At 35.5% G+C, this 27246-nt stretch overlaps 1 protein-coding gene across 4 annotated transcripts in view; it reads left to right on the top strand.

Moving 5' to 3' along the window:
- The window catches only part of SMPX (small muscle protein X-linked), a 728027-nt gene that overhangs the window by 102111 nt on the left and 598670 nt on the right, over window positions 1-27246 (top strand). For all 4 annotated transcript variants that reach the window (XM_044072284.1, XM_044072282.1, XM_044072283.1 and 1 more), the window contains one exon: window positions 11620-11679. In XM_044072284.1, coding sequence (XP_043928219.1) covers window positions 11620-11679 — 60 coding nt within the window. The remainder of the gene's footprint in view (window positions 1-11619; window positions 11680-27246) is intronic.

The raw sequence follows: 27246 nt of genomic DNA, 5'->3' as shown, positions 1-27246 counted from the left end.
GCATATCTGAAAATTTATCCCCTGGACTGAATGGCCTAACTCTCCTAGACAAAGTGTGTGTGTGTGTGTGTGTGTGTGTGGGGGGGGGGGGGGAGTATTGGCAAGGTGTAAATGGTCATGAAGCTCAGTTACCTTGAAATTTCTATAAAACCCATGAATCCTATGAGATGTAGAGCCATTATATCATAAATTCTCATTGGTTCATGAATAGCTGCAAAGCTTATAAACATCTTTATTAGATACACTCACTAGTGCTCTCTTTGCAAAGCAGAAGGCACTGATGATAGGGAAAGGGTCAAAAGGGAGTATCCAGAATATGATAACAACAATGGAAAGAGACTGAAGGGGAGCAATACGAAAATAAATCCAAGCCAAAGAAAGAATATTAAGTGGTGTTATAAAGTGGTTAACCAAAAAGCATCATGGTCCCTAATTTACTGCTTAGGATATGATGAACAACACTTCTCGAGTTAGCACTATGATTAATGAGTGCATCAGACCAAAACATTCTAATGATCCAAAGGACTGTAACACAGCAGACTACAAATTATGTCACAGTAAATGATTCAGCTGCAATCAGCAAAATGAAATGTACTGCTCAGCGACCTGAAGAGAATCTCTTAGAAACACAGACTTTAATAATAAAACACTTCTGTGAGGGCCTTTATCACCACACTCTTTGTATAGATAATTATCAGTACTCTTCAGAATTAATATAACACTATAACAACTTGCCCAGAAGTGAAAACTCTAAATATTTTTTTTAATTCTTATATTAACAGGATAAACAACTTGGCCATCACAGATCTTTTTCAGCCATAACCTGAGTCACAAGATCAATGATAAATGTGATAATCATAGATACTTTAAGACAGTAAATCTACTAGCATGTTTTTCAAAGGTGGAAATAAATGGAAATTCTCAGATAAACCCCACAAATGTGTGGGCAGAAAATGTACACTCTTACAGATAATGACTGCAGATCAGGGATGGACTGTAGACCCTAGGACAGTGAGTCAGAGATCTTCAGCATCTTTAGCTTAGTAGTCATATCATAGGAGATCATAGGAGATTACTAGGCTATCAACCCGGAGGTCATTTTAAGCCTAGCTATTTCAACCCAATGTAATACCGTAGAGGAAGTAATCAATACCCAAGTTTGCATTTAGTGCCTATGTCCAGGAGGCTGTGGGCACTGTCCCCAGTAAGAATTTACGGTGCCCCATCCACTCATCGAGGTTATTCTTGAACAGTGTCATAGAGGTGCTCAGTTTCACATCAATTGGTAGCCTGTTCCAAGGATGTGGCAGTCACTGGGAGATAAATTTGTCCCTCCAGCATGTCCCATTTACGTCACAGGTCATATTTAAGTCCCTGGAATGGATAGCCCTAGACCCATTTGATTTATGAATATGCAGTAAGTTCATTAGGTTTGGGTCTTGGGTTGCTCTGTAGGCCAGGCATAAGTCTCCCCTAAGAAGTCTATATGATACGGTGTATAGTGACAGGGATTTTAGTCAGTTCATGGAAGGGACATGCTGGAGTCCCTTGATCTTCTTTGTTAGAAACTTTGGAGGTCTTTTTTATTGCTGTAGGTGCTTAATATGGTACATATTGAATGGAGCATTATACTCAATTATGGCTAGATAAGTGCCAAGTATAGGGGGCATTATAACTTCTTTTGCTCTTGACGCGATGACTTTACTAATCAAGTGAGCTATGTGGAAAACTTTCCTTGCAATGGTAGACACATGTTTGTTGAAGTTAAGGTCATGGTCAACCTGTAATCCCAGGTCCCTTACCACTTCATGGGTACTTAGGGTATTGTTATTGATTTGACAGTGTGAAGAGACATTGTTTGCGCTGAAGGGAATGATGGTGCATTTCTTTGCATTCACTTTGAGACTGTGACTAATACACCAGTTGCTGGTCTATGTGAGACCATCCTGGAGTATACTGACATAATTTGGGGATTGAATGATTGCACCTAGCTTGCAGTCATCTGCTGGTAACAGGTCTTCTGGTTGATGTGGAATCACCCACTTTGATAGTGTGTGTCTGGTTTGTGAGCCAGTTGGCAACTCATCTTACAACGAAGGGATTTACATTCAGTTTGATAGGTTTATTAGTAATGCTTGAATGTGGGATTGTGTTGAAAGCCTTTGCCAAGTCGAGGTATGCTGTGTGCACAGATTTGCCCTCATCAATGGCCTTGGTCACTTTCAAAGAAATCCATCAGATTTAACAGGCAGGATCCGCCCTTCATGAAGTCAAATTGGGTAGGATCCAGGGTTTGGAGGTCACCTATGTCTTTATTTATGAGGTCTATAACAATACATTCCATGGCCTTACAGCTGGTCAGGCTTATGGGTCTGTAATTACCCAGGTCTGTTGCTAGGCTACCTTTGTGGAGGGGAATACCTGTAGCTGTTCACTATTCTGCAGGAACAAAGCTTGTGGTTAGGCAATGACTGAAAATTGTACTTAGTGGTGATGCTAGTTCATGTCTTAGCCTGCCTAGAAGACAACCTGGGAAGTCATCTGGTTCCATAGAGGCCGGGTTATTTGCCTTGGAAAGGGCTTTGAGGACCTGCTCTTCAGATATTTAAGGTTTGGGGGAGTTTGGGGGAGTGTTTTTTGTAAGTTAGGAGGGGATAAGGGAGTGAAATTCTTGCCAAACCTATCCACTAGCAGGTTCACTATCTCTGTGGGGTCGGGTGTGTGATACTGTTGGCCATCAGTTCTGCACTTGCTTGGGTCCTACCCTTTAGGTTACGTACATAGCTGTAAAAGGCCTTACGGTTATCCTACGCAGTACTTGCTAGGTTTCTCTGAAAGGAGCTGTTGGAGGATTTGACAAGTTGTCTTATTTGCCTGTTAAGGCTGAGGAGGGTGTTTTCATTGTTGGGTCCCTGTCTTTGCTTTCTTGGACGGCAACATTTTGCATTTATTGCAGAGTTTGTTGATGATAGAAGTCCACCATGGCAGCTTGATTTTACTTGGGGCTCTGGCTTTGATTTTATCTGGTACAGCTGAGTTTATACACTTATGCAAGTGATTGTACAGGGCTTTAGTGTAAGCTTTGGCATAGTCACCACTTTCAGCTTGGGGTAGGGCTTGGAATGCATTTATACCTTCACCTAGGAGAGTATACTTTGCCTTGGTGAATGTGTTTTAGTCTGATATCACCCTTTGTGAGTTCTGGTGTTTGTGCCAGTTCGAAGGTGACTGATTTGTGGTCAGGTTTAACTAATGAGGGTCCAACAGTTTCAGCAGTGCACCTGTTTGACATGTTGGTGAGGACCAGCTCTAGAATGTTTGTTCCTCTTGTCAGGGTATGGGCAATTTGCTCCAGGGCATTTGAATTCACAAAGTCAAGGAACTTTTGTACTAGTGAATTTGGGCTAGAGTAGGTTTCCCAGTTGATATTTGACTGAAAATATTTTTAACTAACAGACTCAAAAGTTAGTCCTTTAATTATGTAACATACAACGAGATTTACAAATATGGGTCCAGGGGTGAGAACTCAAACACACATCTGATTTACAGTTCAAAAGAGAAAAAAAAGATAGGACTCTTCTGTATACATAAGAAACTAACACAGAGATGATACAGGCATTTTTAAATGGATTACATATTCCTGGAAACACAACTGAAATGTTCCCAAACTACATGTGGACTGAAATGTAGCTGCTTGATTAAAAAGTATTACTCACTTTAACATGCTGATTTCACAAGTTGTCTGCACTGTAAAGGTTACATTTTATATGTTACTTGAAATTGTCAGTCTCTAGAGCACATGACAAGATATATATTACTTTTTGGAACATGTTATCTTTGCAGTTACCTCACACTCTGTACAAACTCACTTGGTAACTGATAGCTATTCATTTAAAATATCAGTTTAAATATTAAATGTACCCTTGAAATGCTATTGACATTTTGACAAAATATAATCTGAACTGTAAAATGAATGACTTGAAAGAAGTGAAGTAATGCATAGATTTCAAAGACAGTTCTTGACAGTAAAAGTAAAAATATATATTCACAAGGAAGTATTGAAATGTTTTAGTCTTCCAGTTAAAATAGCTTACTGTCAACATTTTGTGATATCAGAAAGTTTGAAGAGCTAGGAAATTACTATTCTTTGTCTTTATAATGATTATTAGACAGATGTTAAACTCTGCTTAGTTTAATGAATTGTGGCATATGTTTATGAGGAAAAGTGGACTCAGTTACTCACATTGGACTACACATTCCTGGAAACTCAACTGAAATGTCTCAAAATTACTTGTGAATTTAAACGAAACTGCCTGATTAATAAGCATAACTTACTTTAACAACCTGAATCCATAAGCTATCTGCTCTATATATGCTACATTATATATGTCACTTGCATATGACAGTCTCTAGAGCACACGAAAAAATACATATTATTTTTGCAACATGCTATATTTGCACTAACCATACATTCTAAACTAACTCAATTGACAAACTGACAAGTTATTTATTTGAAACATCATTCTAAATATTAATTGTGCTCTTGAAATATTGTTGCCGTTTTGACAAAACAAAACCTGAACTGAAAAAGGAATGATTTGAAGATGTGAAGTATTGTACAGATTTCAAAGACAGCTATTGACACTACAATATAAGTAGAAATCTATACATGCAAGGAAAAATTGAAATGCTTTATACTTTTAGTCAAAATAGCTAATAGCTTATTGTTAACTTTTTGCTTTATCAGAAAATTTAAAGAGCTAAGAAATTATTTCTAATTTGTCTTTATAATGTTTACTAAAGTGATGTTAGTCACTGACTTTAATGGATTGCGAGTCATGTACAAGACGGACTACTGAATGGTATTTCTGTTTACCTATGTTTGCTGAATTTCTTTTATTAGTACTGATTTAAAACAAGGGAAAGAAAGGGAAGGGAAATCTCTGTTTTTTGTCAAGGGATGAGAGGCTTAAGAGTATTCAAACTGCCTTGAGAACTCTCTAAGATGGTCTAAATACTATTTGATTAATACTTACCTAACGTAAGTCTTGATTACCATATAGGTACCTTCACATTCATTCAAGATCTGATGTGATTACCCATTCTGGAAGCAGGAGGTGCCCTATGCAGGATGGGAATTGTCAGTGTGATCATAGTTCATTCTTAGACTCTGCTTTGTAAATGTATAAATATGTAAAATCACTGCACACTAGAATGTAGGGCACCTCTACTCTGAGTCAGGATACCACTGATAAGCCATGTCTTTTCATAAGTGTAAGTTGAAGTTGGTGAGCTGAAGAGTGGGAAAGTAAAGTAAGACAGTACACCTACAGTAAATTCATATTTCATTGGTAATCACTCAGTCTCCTGTAGAGTCCTTTTAGTCAAATTATTTTAGTAATAATCTATTTATTGTTGGCTTATTTAGTGTATGCTCCTCTGTTGCATTTAATTTATCCAAAATGACATATCTGACATGTTTGGGATCTCTTAAGGATAACTAAATATTGGATATTTTCTAAGTCAACATAATAATTGTTTACACTACTAACATTCCATCCTTATATATAAAATACTATAGAACAATAATAGAATAATATAGAATTTCATATCTCTTTTAAGAAAATTCTCCATATAATAATGCAACATATGGAGCTCAGTTGATATTGTTGGTTAAAGGTATGAGTCATAATCCAATATATCTATCTTTATCTATTGGATTAGGAATGACTTTCATTCCATGTTTAATGGGAAATTCATATTTACGTGTATTTGATACTATAGAATTAATGTTTTATAGAAGTACTTTCTTAAAGCCTGACCAGAATTTTACCCTACTTATATTTAAAGAAGAAAGAACATTAAATTACACTCCCAAGTTTACACACATAAAAATAACATCCAATGTTATCAGAGAATATGGTATAACAACTATAATCAAGATAAAAAAAGTAAAAAGTTTCTTCCAACAATAACTTGAAATGGATTTAACATTCTTATCATTAAATACTAATGGTTTAAATAATGCAAATAAAAGATCAAACTTACTAAAATGTTTAAATCTAAATAAGGCACAAGTAGTATTTCTCCAGGAAACGCATTTTAAGACTAATGATAGCTTTATTTGGAACCCTAAAGACTATACAGTCTTAGCTCAATCCTCCTATAGAACAAAGACAAAAGGAGTATCAATTCTCTGGAAGAAAAACATAATCACTCCAAAAGTTATTTATAAATATGAAGACAAAGAAGGTCTACTAGCATTTTTTATAATTAAATTTAATAACAGAATATGGACCTTAGCTAATCTATATTGGAACTGGAGCAGGAATGGTTAAAAAACACACCTAGATTTTATTTCCAACAATTATAAAGGAAATATTATACTAGGAGGAGACTTTAATTGTACCTTAGAAGGTTCTGAAACCACCAAGAAGTTGTTTTGCATAGCAACTATTTCAAAATCCTTAAAAAAAATTGATGGATTCATTTCATTTAATTGACACTTTTAAAGTAAAAGATGATAAATCCTTATTATTTTCCCATAAAGACCATAGATTTGGAACACAAACCAGAATAGACAAATTCTAAGTAGTTCAAGATTTACAAACAAAAATCCTCAACTTCTCAAAACTTCCATGCACCTTCTCAGATCATGACTCTCTGATAATGAAGCTCCAAATAGAGTTTAAACCTTTAATACTCTCAAATAAAATTCCATCATATATCACGAAAATTAAACAATTCAGACCCTGGATGTTGTCAGAACTACAATTATTTATTGAAATCAATAATACAACAGAAATCAGTAGAGTCATGGTTTGGGACTCATTAAAAGTGTATTTATTTGGTAAGACCCTTAACTGGTACAAAAACAAAGTTAGAGAGTGGGAATCTGAATCATTAGACTTGCAAACCAGACTCTTGACAGCAAAATCTAAAAAAAAAAATCAGAATTATCCAGAAGTCAAAAAAGAAATTGAGGAATTAAATAAAAATATAATGAAATTCTAACACACAAAACTTGTCTAGCCTTAGAAAAATTAAAAATAAACTCATTAGCCACCTGCCCCAGATATCTACATAACTTATCTACAAGAATTAAAATACAATTTAAAGCAAATAACATTAGTAGTATATATCATGAAAAGAAAGGGAAAAAAGTATCATATATAGGAGACATCCTTGAAGCATTTTGGTTCCATTATATGGAACACTTCAGAAAAGAAGATTTAGATACCAACCAAATAAACTTAGATACAAACCTTATCAATATAAAAAAAAAAATTCCCAAAAGTTTAAAACTAGATGTATAAAAACCTATATATTACAAAGAAATTGTTGACAAGATAAAAGAAAGTAAATCTAACAAAGCTCCAGGGATAGATGGTTTATTACGGAAATTTACAAACTCTTCCCTTCAATAGTAATCTCTCTTTTTCATAAAACTTCGCTAAAAGTCCAGTCAGAAGCAAAAATACCACCCTCATGGAAATATTCTCTCATAACACAAATTATAAAAGATAATAAACCATCAGACCTTTGCACCTCATACAGACCTATATCATTACTAAATTATGATTACAAAATATTCATGTCAATACTAGCTAACAGAATGAAAATCCCACTTTCAAAGAGAATTAATAATAACAGGCACACACATGATAATATTAAAAGGATACTTACTCTTATAGATTATGTGAATAAAGAAGATAGAGAAATACTTGTAATCGGATGAGACATACAAAAAGCCTCTGATTCCCTCAACTGGGAATATCTATTTAAAACTTTAGCATTATTTGAATTTCTTCCTCCTTTCGTCTTATTACTAAAAACATATATATTAATAACTTAGCCTACATTAAATTAAGTCCTTTCACCTCAGAATCTATCCATATAAAAAAAGGTGCTAAACAAGGATGCCCCCTTTCTCCTATTTTATTTGCTTTGGCTATAGAAATACTTGCAGAAATAATACGCACTAATCTAAGAATAAAAGGAACAGAAGTTTATGACCAGTACATATCTAAAATAATGCTTTTTGCTGATGATATTTTATTAACTCTGTCAAACTCCAGAGAGTCATTAGGAGAGCTAGAAGAAGTAATGGAGAAATTTTATAAGATTTCAGGTCTGCACTTTAATAGATCAAAATCAAAATTTCTATTTTTAAATAAGAAAAAAGAACTACAAGTTACAGATAAATCCATCATAGGAAAACAAGAACTTACGCTAAATTATTTAGGAATAGTGTTATGCAAAAATATAAATGAAACAATATTAATAAATTATAAAAACATTATTGAAACAAAAAATATATAGAAACGTGGAACAAAATTATATTAACTTTTGAAGACAGATTGCAATTAATAAAAATGGTCTTATTGCCAAAATACTATATGTAGCATTAGCAATACAGTTAATTCCTGAAAGATACATTCTTAAAGAAAGAAACTCATGTTTAATAAAGTTTTTATGGTATCCCAAAATGAATAGAGTTGCTCTAGCTCATCACATTAGACCCTGGAAACAAGGATGATTGAACTTCCCAGAAATACCCACAAAAGACTGGCTATGTCTATGTTACCCCCCAGGTTCATACAAATATCTCTCCAAAGTGATAACTCAAAAGATTGAAGCATGTTTTCATTAACCAATGTTTTGACACCCACTATATTAAACACTGTAAAATTAACTTCTGCTATATTTACAATGTCAATCCTAGTTAATAGAAAGTTTGTGTATTTTATAATTATAGCTTGTTAATTTGTTACCACTGTAATGTACTTTATTGGAGCTTTTCTCACTGGGCCTCTTCTGAAAATGGACCTGTGTCCAGTCGGACTTTCATGGTAAACAAATAAAATAAAATAAAATAAAAATAAAATAGAAACATATATAAAAGCATCTGTGCTTAAAACTACAATAGACTGGAAAAACCCAAATTATTTTTCCAACTGGAAAGAATTAACAATGGCTATATTAACAAATGAATTTAATCTGTTAAAAAAAAATTAGTAGTAGACAAATCAAACAAACCCTGGTACATACTATGCATAAGTATACAATATAATATAACAAAACCTTCTAAAACAACACTGATTAATCATTACATCAATTCCTTTAGGAAACTTATCAATACAAACATAGATCTAAAACTTTGGTTTGACCTTTTAACCCCATTTACCATCACTAAGAACAAAATGGATTCTTATGCTGGTTTCAATGTGTAAATAAATTAAATGTTTTAGATATACATATGATAAAAACTGCTTACAATATTCCAACACAAGACTGGTTAACCTTACAAAGCATTCTAATGTATACTCAAGATTTATGCAGATTAATTAATAATTCTATCATTTAAAGATATTCCATATCTAATAAGTTTTCTGTATGAATTTATATATAATAGTTGTGAAAAGAAAAATTCCATTTCAAATCTATATAAAGAGTTGATAACATATAAAACAATTCCCAAACCATCATACTGGCAGTTCTTAACAAAATGTCAGTCACTGCAGTTAACAGAAGAAATCAAAACTAACATTTTACTATTAGTTAATTATACCTCTAACACACAGTACTGGAAAATATTTAACTGGAAATACTTATACAGAGCTTTTTTAACACCAGATAGAATTAAAAAGATCAGTACTACTATAAATGTTTTTTGCTGGAGGTGTGAAAAGTCAAATAAAGCAGACTGGATTCATATTTTTTATGAATGTAATAAAATTTAATCATATTAGAATGGAATCAATCATTTTTACAAGCTTTAGTTAATGAATCCTTTACCTTAACTAAAGTATTGATAATTCTAAATGTAAATGAAGGTCCCTACCTAAATAAGACAAATATGTATTTGTTATGGACAATACCTGCTATATCTAGGACATGCGTAACCAGAAGGTGGAATTCAAATACACCCTTGACCTTGGAAGAATTCTACACTTTACTGAAGACAACTGCATTGATGGAAATAAAAATCAAAGAACTACGAATCTATCCCAGGCCATTGGTAAATAATTCTCGGAAGAAAGTTATATCTTTTTTGGACACTCTGCAATAATCAATATTGTATCTCTGATAACTGATCTGTTAATTCTATATTTAATAGCATACAGTGTATATAATTGAAAGTCAGGCTATTGTAAATATTGTATATAGTTGCTTAAATTATATTTAAAATATTATGTAAATGTTATTTTAATTGAAACTAAAAAAAAAAATTGAGAAAAAAAAGAGTCTCTTAACATAAACATATTCCCAGAAGCCTTAGCTAACTACTGCCTAGGTTCCTCAAACCTACAAAATTAGGTTGGTGCCTGCTGTCCTTAATATTAACTAGCATGATGAAACATGCTTTACTAAAGGTAGAGTGGAGATGATCTCTTAAAGAGTGTTACTAAATGTTACTAAATCAGCAAGCTCTAAGAAACACCCTCTCATGGCAATGTTTTGGTCACTAGCCTTTTGGTCTTTTTCCATGGCAGTCCTTTAAACTACCTCAAGGGGACAGCAATGAAATTAATAAAGGCAGAGAATATCATATTTTTGAAAACAATGTACAAGAACAGTGCAAGTGATCTGAAGACTGGGTGGGTATTCAAAGCATGTATGAAAAGCTTTTTCTCTCAGATATCATTATAAAGTATATGGAGTAATTTTCAATGGACTGTTATGGGACTAAGGACATTGCAGGAGTGTGGGAGCACTTTGGACAGGAACACAGTATTGCTGAGTATCAGGAAGAAGCAGAATTTAGTTGAATTAAATTTAAAATATCCAAAGACAGAAAAAGAAGGTAGAATGAGTAAGGGATACTTGTCTGATGTTGTGTGGTATGTTTTTTTATGTTTTTGCAGTGAGGGGTATATAAAAACAAAAATCTATTAGCTGCAAGTGTTAACAAAAGTGCAATGACAGAATGATGAATAAGCACACTTTTAAAGTGTTAGCATTGTACGTGAAGGAGGTAATGCACTGAGGAACAATATGGCATTAAGTACTTGGACTAAATGAATGGAGTCTTTACCAGAAGAAGTCACCTGTCTAGAAATCCTCTGTCAAACTGAACCATACATTTTTGTTTGGATTTATATATTTCATTTAGACCGTTTCTACAATAATAGAAATTAGATTATAAAGGAAACAAAACAGAGCAAAACTGGGAATCGACTGAACAGTTACTTGTCTAACATATGCAGACAATAGTAAGTGTTTTAAATAAGCTTGCTGCATTAAAAAAGCCTCCTTATAGTATATGGGCTATATTAGTGGCTTAATGGTCCAGTTTATAGGCCAAGCGTGGTAAGTGCTTTGAAGAGCCAGCTCTGTGAACAGTGCCAGATGGAGTATTTAAAATCTCTAATAATCTTTTCTCATTGTAGTAGGATTATATAGGCAAGGTATCATCAGCAGCTCTTTCTTATAAATGATTAACAAGGACAGTTCAGGTGATTCTGTGATACACAGGAGAAGTAACCAAGCAACCTAGAAACTGACACTGAAAGAGTATCTTGAACAGTTTTTATTGATGGCTGTTAAACAGGTCTGCAGTTAGAGCAAGTTGGACACTGTGTCATTAATGTGCTGCAAATTTTATCTGTCTTGCAGGACTTAACCTTTAACAGGAAAATGTCCAAGCAACGACCATCTCATGTCAGATCCATTCAGGTAAGTCTTTCAGCTTAAGACTTATGCTGTGCGATGTCTCTGTTATATTTTCTTTCTTAATGTACAGGTGATGTACTAATTAATAGAAATACAAATGCAAATGATTTATTCTAAACAGTACACATCATGTGACATAAAACTCAGCATAAGCACAGCCATCCGTTACTTTGGTACAGTTTTCCCTGTTTCTTTACATATACATTTCTGTAGTGTAACTATTATTGTATTGCAAGAAGATGAAAAAACTTTTATACAGTTTGAATTTTGTCTTCTGTGGTATTTCAGTAGGTTTAGAGTTTACAGCTCTTGTAACTGTATGCATGTACAGCAATGCATGGGTATCAGTTAGTATGCAAATCTATGTGTGCATTTGTGTTTATATTTACTCACTTTACACATACATTTTTAAGTATATGTATAAAGTATTTTTATACACACAAGTGTGTGTGTGTGTGTGTGTGTGTGTGTGTGTGTGTGTGTGTGTGTGTGTGTGTGTTTGTGTGTGCATATGTGTGTGTGGGTGTATATCACATCTGTGTTTCTTTGTAAAATTATAAGTCATCCAATAAATATATTATAAATAAATAAATATATATATAAATATATATAAATATATAAATAAATTAATATAACATTTGTGATACACATAAACACACACACACACACATACACACACACACACAACCATGTATGTATGTGTGTGTGTGTGTGTGTGTGTGTGTGTGTGTGTGTGTGTGTGTGTGTGTGTATATATATATATATATATATATATATATACATACATATATATATATATATATATATATATATATATATATATATATATATGTGTGTGTGTATATATATATATATATATATATATATATATATATATATATATATATATATATGTATGTATATATATATATATATATATATATATGTGTGTGTGTGTGTGTGTGTGTCTATATGTGTGGGTGTGCCTGTGTACACCATCTCTGTTTGTGCCTCCTTACAAAATTATAAGTGCTCCATGAGCAGTACAATACTCTGTTAATGACCTTATGACATTCAGCTTGCTGAAGATATTGTCAGTGCATCACTCTACCAGACTGGTATTTTGACACTTTTGGACATAACTGGATGCATGCTTTATGTTATTTATATTTATATATATAAAGTTATGTAAAGTCCTTTATAATTAGTTGCCTAACAGTAAGAATCAAATTAACATGCATTGCCACTAGAGACAATTTCTAGACAGTTATACCTTTCCATATTTTATCTTGGAAGTACTTTCAGCCTTGTTTGTAGGTTGGGTGGGAGGGGCAGCTTTCTGAATACCACTGCAAAGCAAAATTATGCTTTAGTCCTTATAGTCACTTACATAATGTTGTCTCAATTCATATGGAACCTCTTTATAAATATCGAATAATTTAGCAATTGCAAGAGTCTTTATGCAAAATTTTCTTGCTTTATTTCAGTGAAACCAGCTTGCATTAACAGTCGCTCATATTATTTTTATTCATTTGCTTATTTTGTCAGTGCTGCTATTTGTTAATGCATATTTCTGGGTATTTCCCATTTACATCATGTACATTTACTCAGCAGTATAATAGAGACGGTAAAATGAAACACTATGAGCTATTAGCAAACTTCCTGCTGTGGTGATGGGTTTGAGTTCCTAAGACTCCATTTACCCACTGTCTAACTCTAAACAAATCCCTTGACCAGACAGTGATCTTGGGTCTCATCTCACTTAATAAAACATTTAACCTAAAACAATGTTAGCAAAATAAACCTGGTATATTAACCTCCGGGCAGCATTTTCCCATGCTTTTAACTTTGACAGAAATGAGTCAGAAATACCCTCTTCTATAACTAGTGGAATACAATCAAGCTATTGCAAACTTTCCTTCAATAGGCAAGTACATATCCTTGCACATTTTTGGTGATACTGCTGTTCTAACCTTCTGGGCTGTCATTTACCCTGGTTAACCTGTGCAGATGCATATAGAAATTCAGAGGACCATAACTGCATTTATTAGAATAGCAGAAATGAAAGTGCAAATGTGGAGGAATATATATTATGGTTGCAGTACCTTTGACTATTTTCCCTACTCTGTGGTGCAAAGATGATGGAGTTAGTATATATAAGTAGCAGTGGTGCTTGGAGCAGAGATCTCATCACAAAGGGTGCAATGAGGTTTCATATCCTATAAAATCAATCATACCTCTCAACTGTACAGATTTTCACAGAATGTCCAGATTTTGGCCTCATATTTTTTTCCTGGTTTTCATAAAATTGTGTTTTTCTGGCAAATTATTGGTAAATCATTAAAGTTTAAAGTTAGAAAATAATGACAGACATTTAAGTTTTAGACTTCATATCCTTCAGAACAATTCATGCTAATGAAAAACTTGATATTCTATCAACTTTCTAAGTTTGTAAAGGCAATGTTTAAACATTTTCCATATTTCTGGGTCTTTGTCCTACTTTTATTTATGATTTTCTACAGATTTCTTGCTCTAATAGGTTGAGAGGTATGATGGTGCAATAGTTAGCTTCAAAATTTACTACTGTTTTTGTTTACATTTTGAATTTTGGATTTTTGAGACCTTCAGTTTGGGGTCTCATGTGATAAACAGCCAGTCTGTTCAAGTGTACTCTCTATAAATGATTATAAGGGTAATTGATGATATTGCTAGTGAAAAGCATCAGTTTTTCTGAACCACAAGTGAAAACTGAGTACAGTGTTACAAAATGTATTTGTCATTTTCTGAAGTCACTAAAGAAAGAATACATTTTTTGTGAGGAAACATCAGCTTGTCTTTTCTTTGAGTAATGCTGACATTAGAGATGAGTTTAGTGATTTTCTTAAGCAGGAAGTGTGTAGGGGTGCACCTCTATATGGAAGAAGTAGTTACTTCCACACTGCACAAAATACTGCTGCAGGACAATTGTCTGTCCATAATCTGTTGATCATAAAGTTTTGTACATTTGCAGCAAAATAGTTGTCATATGTTTAGGACATTAGCCGAAATGTGGCACCATTGTAAAATCACCTATTTTATCTGTCTACACATTTTCTTCCCTAAGTAGCTCTGAAGCACAGAAGCACAGATTTTGAAAGGAACTTATGGAACACTTAGCCCACATAATCAATTCATCATTTACTATATAAGCAACATTAGTTTACTGGCCTACAAACCATTAATCTCCATGAGAATGGCTCTGGGAATGTTTATTGCATTTTTCATTAATCCACTGTTTCTCATCCTATTATATTTTCAAGAAAGAAAGCAGCTGTAACCATTTACTTTTCTTTCTGTGAAATAATGCTTTCTCATACTTCCCCTAAGGTATGTTGCTTGCAACCTTTTGTTCTCATATACTTCTTTTTTCAAAATGTTAGTGTGGATACTGTTGAATTCCTTAAGGTATGTTTCATTTTCTAGCACAACCCCTGCCTATTTTCCTCAATGCTGTACATAATACATTATTTTATTCTTCCCTTATGTGGTTTCTGATACACACCATGCAGACTGTTTTGCAATATTCAGAGGTGCTTTTGTACCGTACATGTCATTCTGATAATATAGTCTCCAGAACTGCACATAGTACTCTTGATTGGTATATTGCTAGCTTTGTATAAAACACAAAAATAAGTTTTCATTTACCACTTATGGGGTTTCACCCTATATATTCCAGTACAGCACCGACATTTTAAAACACAAAAATACGTTTTCATTTACTACTTATGGGGTTTCACACCGACATTTTAAAACACAAAAATATGTTTTCATTTACTACTTATGGGGTTTCACCGTATATACTCTGGTACAGCACTGACATTTTAAAACACAAAAATAAGTTTTCATTTACTACTTATGGGGTTTCACCCTATATATTCCGGTACAGCACCGACATTTTAAAACACAAATTAAGTTTTCATTTACTACTTATGGGGTTTCACCCTATATATTCCGGTACAGCACCGACATTTTAAAACACAAATTAAGTTTTCATTTACTACTTATGGGGTTTCACCCTATATATTCCGGTACAGCACCGACATTTTAAAACACAAAAATACGCTTTCATTTACTACTTATGAGGTTTCACCCTATATATTCCGGTACAGCACCGACATTTTAAAACACAAAAATACGTTTTCATTTACTACTTATGGTGTTTCACCCTATATATTCCGGTACAGCACCGACATTTAAAAACACAAAAATACCTTTTCATTTACTACTTATGGGGTTTCACCCTATATATTCCGGTACAGCACCGACATTTTAAAACACAAAAATACGTTTTCATTTACTACTTATGGGGTTTCACCCTATATATTCCGGTACAGCACCGACATTTTAAAACACAAAAATACGTTTTCATTTACTATTTATGGGGTTTCACCCTATATATTCCGGTACAGCACCGACATTTTAAAACACAAAAATACGTTTTCATTCACTACTTATGGGGTTTCACCCTATATATTCAGGTACAGCACCGACATTTTAAAACACAAAAATACATTTTCATTTGCTACTTATGGGGTTTCACCCTATATATTCCGGTACAGCACCGACATTTTAAAACACAAAAATACGTTTTCAGTTACTACTTTTGGGGTTTCACCCTATATATTCCGGTACAGCACCGACATTTTAAAACACAAAAATACGTTTTCATTTACTACTTAAGGGGTTTCACCCTAGATATTCTGGTACAGCACCAACATTTTAAAACACAAAAATATGTTTTCATTTACTACTTATGGGGGTTTCACCCTATATATTCCGGTACAGCACCGACATTTTAAAACACAAAAATACGTTTTCATTTACTACTTATGGGGTTTCACCCTATGTATTCCGGTACAGCACTGACATTTTAAACCAACATTTTTTTGCTGCTTTCTCATACTCTTGCTTAGCTTTAGTTCATTTGATATTACTACCCCAGGTCATGTTCCTCAGCTTTAGTTCATTTGATATTACTACCCCAGGTCATGTTCCTCAGCTTTAGTTCATTTGATATTACTACCCCAGGTCATGTTCCTCAGCTTTAGTTCATTTGATATTACTACCCCAGGTCATGTTCCTCAGCTTTAGTTTATATGATATTACTACCGCAGGTCATGTTCCTCACCTTTAGTTCATTTGATATGAGTACCCCAGATCATGTTCCTCAGCTTTAGTTCATTTGATATTACTACCCCAGGTCATGTTCCTCAGCTTTAGTTCATTTGGTATTACTACCCCAGCTCATGTTCCTCAGCTTTATTTCATTTGATATTACTACCCCAGCTCATGTTCCTCAGCTTTAGTTCATTTGATATTACTACCCCAGGTCATGTTCCTCAGCTTTAGTTCATTTGATATTACTACCCCAGGTCATGTTCCTCAGCTTTAGTTCATTTGATATTACTACCCCAGGTCATGTTCCTCAGCTTTAGTTCATTTGATATTACTACCCCAGCTCATGTTCCTCAGCTTAGTTCATTTGATATTACTACCCCAGGTCATGTTCCTCAGCTTTAGTTCATTTGATATTACCACCCCAGCTCACGTTCCTCAGCTTTAGTTCATTTGATATTACTACCCCAGCTCATGTTCCTCAGCTTTAGTTTATTTGATATTACTATCCCAGGTCATGTTCCTCAGCTTTAGTTCTTTTGATATTACTTCCCCAGGTCGTGTTCCCCAGCTTTAGTTCATTTGATATTACTACCCCAGGTCATGTTCCTCAGCTTTAGTTCATTTGATATTACTACCCCAGGTCATGTTCCTCAGCTTTAGTTCATTTGATATTACTACCCCAGCTCATGTTCCTCAGCTTTAGTTCATTTGATATTACTACCCCAGCTCATGTTCCTTAGCTTTAGTTCATTTGATATTACTACCCCAGCTCATGTTCCTCAGCTTTAGTTCATTTGATATTACTACCCCAGGTCATGTTCCTCAGCTTTAGTTCATTTGATATTACTAAACCAGGTCATGTTCCTCAGCTTTAGTTCATTTGATATTACTACCCCAGGTCATGTTCCTCAGCTTTAGTTCATTTGATATTACTACCCCAGATCATGCTCCTCAGCTTTAGTTTATTTGATATTACTACCCCAGCTCATGTTCCTCAGCTTTAGTTCATTTGATATTACTACCCCAGGTCATGTTCCTCAGCTTTAGTTTATATGATATTACTACCGCAGGTCATGTTCCTCACCTTTAGTTCATTTGATATGAGTACCCCAGATCATGTTCCTCAGCTTTAGTTCATTTGATATTACTACCCTAGGTCATGTTCCTCAGCTTTATTCATTTGATATTACTACCCCAGCTCATGTTCCTCAGCTTTAGTTCATTTGATATTACTACCCCAGCTCATGTTCCTCAGCTTTAGTTCATTTGATATTACTAACCCAGGTCATGTTCCTCAGCTTTAGTTCATTTGATATTACTACCCCAGGTCATGTTCCTCAGCTTTAGTTCATTTGATATACCTACCCCAGGCCATGTTCCTCAGCTTTAGTTCATTTGATATTACTACCCCAGCTCATGTTCCTCAGCTTTAGTTCATTTGATATTACTACCCCAGCTCATGTTCCTCAGCTTTAGGTCATTTGATATTACTACCCCAGCTCATGTTCCTCAGCTTTAGTTCATTTGATATTACTACCCCAGCTCATGTTCCTCAGCTTTAGTTCATTTGATATTACTACCCCAGGTCATGTTCCTCAGCTTTAGTTCATTTGATATTACTACCCCAGGTTATGTTCCTCAGCTTTAGTTCATTTGATATTACTACCACAGCTCATGTTCCTCAGCTTTAGTTCATTTGATATTACTACCCCAGGTCATGTTACTCAGCTTTGGTTTATTTGATATTACTACCCCAGCTCATGTTCCTTAGCTTCAGTTCATTTGATATTACTACCCCAGGTCATGTTCCTCAGCTTTAGTTTATTTGATATTACTACCCCAGGTCATGTTCCTCACCTTTAGTTCATTTGATATTACTACCCCAGCTCATGTTCCTAAGCTTTAGTTCATTGGATATTACTACCCCAGCTCATGTTCCTTAGCTTTAGTTCATTTGATATTACTACCCCAGCTCATGTTCCTCAGCTTTAGTTCATTTGATATTACTACCCCATGTCATGTTACTCAGCTTAGTTCATTTGATATTACTACCCCAGGTCATGTTCCTCAGCTTAGTTCATTTGATATTTTTACTCCAGGTCATGTTCCTCAGCTTTAGTTCATTTGATATTACTACCCCAGGTCATGTTCCTCAACTTTAGTTCATTTGATATTAGTACCCCAGGTCATGTTCCTCGGCTTTAGTTCATTTGATATTACTACCCCAGGTCATGTTCCTCAGCTTTAGTTCATTTGATATTACTACCCCAGCTCATGTTCCTCAGCTTTAGTTCATTTGATATTACTACCCCAGCTCATGTTCCTTAGCTTCAGTTCATTTGATATTACTACCCCAGGTCATGTTCTTCAGCTTTAGTTCATTTGATATTACTACCCAAGGTCATGTTCCTCAGCTTTAGTTCATTTGATATTACTACCCCAGCTCATGTTCCTCAGCTTTAGTTCATTTGATATTACTACCCCAGCTCATGTTCCTCAGCTTTAGTTCATTTGATATTACTACCCCAGCTCATGTTCCTTAGCTTTAGTTCATTTGATATTACTACCCCAGGTCATGTTCCTCAGCTTTAGTTCATTTGATATTACTACCCCAGCTCATGTTCCTTAGCTTTAGTTCATTTGATATTACTGCCCCAGCTCATGTTCCTCAGCTTTAGTTTATTTGATATTGCTACCCAGGTCATGTTCCTCAGCTTTAGTTCATTTGATATTACTTCCCCAGGTCACGTTCCTCAGCTTTTGTTCATTTGATATTACTACCCCAGGTCATGTTCCTCAGCTTTAGTTCATTTGATATTACTACCCCAGCTCATGTTCCTTAGCTTTAGTTCATTTGATATTACTACCCCAGCTCATGTTCCTCAGCTTTAGTTCATTTGATATGACTACCCCAGGTCATGTTCCTCAGCTTTAGTTCATTTGATATTACTAAACCAGGTCATGTTCCTCAGCTTTAGTTCATTTGATATTACTACCCCAGGGCATGTTCCTCAGCTTCAGTTAATTTGATATTACTACCCCAGCTCATGTTCCTCAGCTTTAGTTTATTTGATATTACTACCCCAGGTCATGTTCCTCACCTTTAGTTCATTTGATATTACTACCCCAGCTCATGTTCCTAAGCTTTAGTTCATTGGATATTACTACCCCAGCTCATGTTCCTTAGCTTTAGTTCATTTGATATTACTACCCCAGCTCATGTTCCTCAGCTTTAGTTCATTTGATATTACTACCCCATGTCATGTTACTCAGCTTAGTTCATTTGATATTACTACCCCAGGTCATGTTCCTCAGCTTAGTTCATTTGATATTTTTACTCCAGGTCATGTTCCTCAGCTTTAGTTCATTTGATATTACTACCCCAGGTCATGTTCCTCAACTTTAGTTCATTTGATATTAGTACCCCAGGTCATGTTCCTCGGCTTTAGTTCATTTGATATTACTACCCCAGGTCATGTTCCTCAGCTTTAGTTCATTTGATATTACTACCCCAGCTCATGTTCCTCAGCTTTAGTTCATTTGATATTACTTCCCCAGGTCACGTTCATCAGCTTTAGTTCATTTGATATTACTACCCCAGGTCATGTTCCTCAGCTTTAGTTCATTTGATATTACTACCCCAGCTCATGTTCCTCAGCTTTAGTTCATTTGATATGACTACCCCAGGTCATGTTCCTCAGCTTTAGTTCATTTGATATTACTAAACCAGGTCATGTTCCTCAGCTTTAGTTCATTTGATATTACTACCCCAGGGCATGTTCCTCAGCTTCAGTTAATTTGATATTACTACCCCAGCTCATGTTCCTAAGCTTTAGTTCATTGGATATTACTACCCCAGCTCATGTTCCTTAGCTTTAGTTCATTTGATATTACTACCCCAGCTCATGTTCCTCAGCTTTAGTTCATTTGATATTACTACCCCATGTCATGTTACTCAGCTTAGTTCATTTGATATTACTACCCCAGGTCATGTTCCTCAGCTTAGTTCATTTGATATTTTTACTCCAGGTCATGTTCCTCAGCTTTAGTTCATTTGATATTACTACCCCAGGTCATGTTCCTTAACTTTAGTTCATTTGATATTAGTACCCCAGGTCATGTTCCTCGGCTTTAGTTCATTTGATATTACTACCCCAGGTCATGTTCCTCAGCTTTAGTTCATTTGATATTACTACCCCAGCTCATGTTCCTCAGCTTTAGTTCATTTGATATTACTACCCCAGCTCATGTTCCTTAGCTTCAGTTCATTTGATATTACTACCCCAGGTCATGTTCTTCAGCTTTAGTTCATTTGATATTACTACCCCAGGTCATGTTCCCCAGCTTTAGTTCATTTGATATTACTACCCCAGCTCATGTTCCTCAGCTTTAGTTCATTTGATATTACTACCCCAGCTCATGTTCCTCAGCTTTAGTTCATTTGATATTACTACCCCAGCTCATGTTCCTTAGCTTTAGTTCATTTGATATTACTACCCCAGGTCATGTTCCTCAGCTTTAGTTCATTTGATATTACTACCCCAGCTCATGTTCCTTAGCTTTAGTTCACTTGATATTACTGCCCAAGCTCATGTTCCTCAGCTTTAGTTTATTTGATATTACTTCCCTAGGTCACGTTCATCAGCTTTAGTTCATTTGATATTACTACCCCAGGTCTTGTTCCTCAGCTTTAGTTCATTTGATATTACTACCCCAGGTCATGTTCCTCAGCTTTAGTTTATTTGATATTGCTACCCCAGGTCATGTTCCTCAGCTTTAGTTCATTTGATATGACTACCCCAGGTCATGTTCCTCAGCTTTAGTTCATTTGATATTACTACCCCAGCTCATGTTTCTTAGCTTTAGTTCATTTGATATTACTACCCCAGCTCATGTTCCTCAGCTTTAGTTCATTTGATATTACTACCCCAGGTCATGTTCCTCAGCTTTAGTTCATTTGATATTACTAAACCAGGTCATGTTCCTCAGCTTTAGTTCATTTGATATTACTACCCCAGGGCATGTTCCTCAGCTTCAGTTCATTTGATATTACTACCCCAGGTCATGCTCCTCAGCCTTAGTTCATTTGATATTACTACCCCAGCTCATGTTCCTCAGCTTTAGTTCATTTGATATTACTACCCCAGGTCATGTTCCTCAGCTTTAGTTTATATGATATTACTACTGCAGGTCATGTTCCTCACCTTTAGTTCATTTGATATTACTACCCCAGGTCATGTTCCTCAGCTTTAGTTCATTAGATATTACTACCCCAGGTCATGTTCCTCAGCTTTAGTTCATTTGATATTACTACCCCAGCTCATGTTCCTCAGCTTTATTTCATTTGATATTACTACCTCAGCTCATGTTCCTCAGCTTTAGTTCATTTGATATTACTAACCCAGGTCATGTTCCTCAGCTTTAGTTCATTTGATATTACTACCCCAGGTCATGTTCCTCAGCTTTAGTTCATTTGATATACCTACCCCAGGCCATGTTCCTCAGCTTTAGTTCATTTGATATTACTACCCCAGCTCATGTTCCACAGCTTTAGTTCATTTGATATTACTACCCAAGGTAATGTTCCTCGGCTTTAGTTCATTTGATATTACTACCCCAAGTCATGTTCCTCAGCTTTAGTTAATATGATATTACTACCACAGGTCATGTTTCGCAGCTTTAGTTCATTTAATATTACTAGCCCAGCTCATGTTCCACAGCTTTAGTTCATTTGATATTACTACCCCAGGTCATGTTCCACAGCTTTAGTTCATTTGATATTACTACCCCAGCTCATGTTCCACAGCTTTAGTTCATTTGATATTACTACCCAAGGTCATGTTCCTCGGCTTTAGTTCATTTGATATTACTACCCCAAGTCATGTTCCTCAGCTTTAGTTCATTTGATATTACTACCCCAGGTCATGTTCCACAGCTTTAGTTCATTTGATATTACTACCCCAGCTCATGTTCCACAGCTTTAGTTCATTTGATATTACTACCCCAGGTCATGTTCCACAGCTTTAGTTCATTTGATATTACTACCCCAGCTCATGTTCCACAGCTTTAGTTCATTTGATATTACTACCCCAGTTCATGTTCCTCAACTTTAGTTCATTTGATATTACTACCCCAGATCATGATCCGCAGCTTTAGTTCATTTGATATTACTACCCCAGGTCTTGTTATTCAGCTTTAGTTCATTTGATATTACTACCCCAGCTCATGTTCCTCAGCTTTAGTTCATTTGATATTACTACCCCAGGTCATGTTACTCAGCTTTAGTTCATTTGATATTACTATGCCAGGTCATGTTCCTCAGCTTTAGTTTATATGATATTACTACTGCAGGTCATGTTCCTCACCTTTAGTTCATTTGATATTACTACCCCAGGTCATGTTCCTCAGCTTTAGTTCATTTGATATACCTACCCCAGGCCATGTTCCTCAGCTTTAGCTGATTTGATATTACTACCCCAGCTCATGTTCCACAGCCTTAGTTCATTTGATATTACTACCCCAGGTCATGTTCCTCAGCTTTAGTTTATTTGATATTACTACCCCAGGCCATGTTCCTCACCTTTAGTTCATTTGATATTACTACCCCAGCTCATGTTCCTAAGCTTTAGTTCATTGGATATTACTACACCAGCTCATGTTCCTTAGCTTTAGTTCATTTGATATTACTACCCCAGCTCATGTTCCTCAGCTTTAGTTCATTTGATATTACTACCCCATGTCATGTTACTCAGCTTAGTTCATTTGATATTACTACCCCAGGTCATGTTCCTCAGCTTAGTTCATTTGATATTTTTACTCCAGGTCATGTTCCTCAACTTTAGTTCATTTGATATTAGTACCCCAGGTCATGTTCCTCGGCTTTAGTTCATTTGATATTACTACCCCAGGTCATGTTCCTCAGCTTTAGTTCATTTGATATTACTACCCCAGCTCATGTTCCTCAGCTTTAGTTCATTTGATATTACTACCCCAGCTCATGTTCCTTAGCTTCAGTTCATTTGATATTACTACCCCAGGTCATGTTCTTCAGCTTTAGTTCATTTGATATTATTACCCCAGGTCATGTTCCCCAGCTTTAGTTCATTTGATATTACTACCCCAGCTCATGTTCCTCAGCTTTAGTTCATTTGATATTACTACCCCAGCTCATGTTCCTCAGCTTTAGTTCATTTGATATTACTACCCCAGCTCATGTTCCTTAGCTTTAGTTCATTTGATATTACTACCCCAGGTCATGTTCCTCAGCTTTAGTTCATTTGATATTACTACCCCAGCTCATGTTCCTTAGCTTTAGTTCACTTGATATTACTGCCCAAGCTCATGTTCCTCAGCTTTATTTTATTTGATATTACTTCCCTAGGTCACGTTCATCAGCTTTAGTTCATTTGATATTATTACCCCAGTTCTTGTTCCTCAGCTTTAGTTCATTTGATATTACTACCCCAGGTCATGTTCCTCAGCTTTAGTTCATTTGATATTACTACCCCAGGTCATGTTCCTCAGCTTTAGTTCATTTGATATTACTACCCCAGGTCATGTTCCTTAGCTTCAGTTCATTTGATATTACTACCCCAGCTCATGTTCCTCAGCTTTAGTTCATTTGATATTACTACCCTAGGTCATGTTCCTCACCTTTAGTTCATTTGATATTACTAACCCAGCTCATGTTCCTCAGCTTTAGTTCATTTGATATTACTACCCCAGCTCATGTTCCTTAGCTTTAGTTCATTTGATATTACTACCCCAGCTCATGTTCCTTAGCTTTAGTTCATTTGATATTACTACCCCAGGTCATGTTCCTCAGCTTTAGTTCATTTGATATTACTACCCCAGCTCATGTTCCTTAGCTTTAGTTCATTTGATATTACTGCCCAAGCTCATGTTCCTCAGCTTTAGTTTATTTGATATTACTTCCCTAGGTCACGTTCATCAGCTTTAGTTCATTTGATATTATTACCCCAGTTCTTGTTCCTCAGCTTTAGTTCATTTGATATTACTACCCCAGGTCATGTTCCTCAGCTTTAGTTTATTTGATATTGCTACCCCAGGTCATGTTCCTCAGCTTTAGTTCATTTGATATTACTACCCCAGGTCATGTTCCTCAGCTTTAGTTCATTTGATATTACTACCCCAGCTCATGTTCCTTAGCTTTAGTTCATTTGATATTACTACCCCAGCTCATGTTCCTCAGCTTTAGTTCATTTGATATTACTACCCCAGGTCATGTTCCTCAGCTTTAGTTCATTTGATATTACTAAACCAGGTAATGTTCCTCAGCTTTAGTTCATTTGATATTACTTCCCCTGGTCACGTTCCTCAGCTTTTATTCATTTGATATTACTACCGCAGGTCATGTTCCTCAGCTTTAGTTCATTTGATATTACTACCCCAGCTCATGTTCCTCAGCTTTAGTTCATTTGATATTACTACCCCAGGTCATGTTCCTCAGCTTTAGTTCATTTGATATTACTACCCCAGCTCATGTTCCTCAGCTTTAGTTCATTTGATATTACTACCCCAGCTCATGTTCCTTAGCTTTAGTTCATTTGATATTACTACCCCAGGTCATGTTCCTCAGCTTTAGTTCATTTGATATTACTACCCCAGCTCATGTTCCTTAGCTTTAGTTCACTTGATATTACTGCCCAAGCTCATGTTCCTCAGCTTTAGTTTATTTGATATTACTTCCCTGGGTCACGTTCATCAGCTTTAGTTCATTTGATATTATTACCCCAGTTCTTGTTCCTCAGCTTTAGTTCATTTGATATTACTACCCCAGGTCATGTTCCTCAGCTTTAGTTTATTTGATATTGCTACCCCAGGTCATGTTCCTCAGCTTTAGTTCATTTGATATTACTACCCCAGGTCATGTTCCTCAGCTTTAGTTCATTTGATATTACTACCCCAGCTCATGTTCCTTAGCTTTAGTTCATTTGATATTACTACCCCAGCTCATGTTCCTCAGCTTTAGTTCATTTGATATTACTACCCCAGGTCATGTTACTCAGCTTTAGTTCATTTGATATTACTATGCCAGGTCATGTTCCTCAGCTTTAGTTTATATGATATTACTACTGCAGGTCATGTTCCTCACCTTTAGTTCATTTGATATTACTACCCCAGGTCATGTTCCTCAGCTTTAGTTCATTTGATATACCTACCCCAGGCCATGTTCCTCAGCTTTAGTTCATTTGATATTACTACCCCAGCTCATGTTCCACAGCCTTAGTTCATTTGATATTACTACCCCAGGTCATGTTCCTCAGCTTTAGTTTATTTGATATTACTACCCCAGGCCATGTTCCTCACCTTTAGTTCATTTGATATTACTACCCCAGCTCATGTTCCTAAGCTTTAGTTCATTGGATATTACTACACCAGCTCATGTTCCTTAGCTTTAGTTCATTTGATATTACTACCCCAGCTCATGTTCCTCAGCTTTAGTTCATTTGATATTACTACCCCAGCTCATGTTCCTTAGCTTTAGTTCATTTGATATTACTTCCCCAGCTCATGTTCCTCAGCTTAGTTCATTTGATATTACTACCCCAAGTCATGTTCCTCAGCTTTAGTTCATTTGATATTACTACCCCAGGTCATGTTCCTCAGCTTTAGTTCATTTGATATTACTACCCCAGGTCATGTTCCTCAGCTTTAGTTCATTTGATATTACTACCCCAGCTCATGTTCCTCAGCTTTAGTTCATTTGATATTACTACCCCAGCTCATGTTCCTTAGCTTCAGTTCATTTGATATTACTACCCCAGGTCATGTTCTTCTGCTTTAGTTCATTTGATATTACTACCCCAGGTCATGTTCCTCAGCTTTAGTTCATTTGATATTACTACCCCAGCTCATGTTCCTCAGCTTTAGTTCATTTGATATTACTACCCCAGGTCATGTTCCTCAGCTTTAGTTCATTTGATATTTTTACCCCAGCTCATGTTCCTTAGCTTTAGTTCATTTGATATTACTTCCCCAGCTCATGTTCCTCAGCTTAGTTCATTTGATATTACTACCCCAAGTCATGTTCCTCAGCTTTAGTTCATTTGATATTACTACCCCAGTTCATGTTCCTCAGCTTTAGTTCATTTGATATTACTACCCCAGGTCATGTTCCTCAGCTTTAGTTCATTTGATATTACTACCCCAGGTCATGTTCCTCAGCTTTAGTTCATTTGATATTACTACCCCAGGTCATGTTCCTCAGCTTTAGTTCATTTGATATTACTACCCCAGCTCATGTTCCTCAGCTTTAGTTCATTTGATATTACTACCCCAGGTCATGTTCCTCAGCTTTAGTTCATTTGATATTACTACCCCAGGTCATGTTCCTCAGCTTTAGTTCATTTGATATTACTACCCCAGGTCATGTTCCTCAGCTTTAGTTCATTTGATATTACTACCCCAGCT

The sequence above is a fragment of the Protopterus annectens genome, chromosome 5.part0, assembly GCF_019279795.1.
Source record: "Protopterus annectens isolate FY-2018-M chromosome 5.part0, PAN1.0, whole genome shotgun sequence".
NCBI lineage: Eukaryota > Metazoa > Chordata > Ceratodontiformes > Protopteridae > Protopterus > Protopterus annectens.
This window is presented reverse-complemented; position numbering and strand designations above follow the sequence as displayed.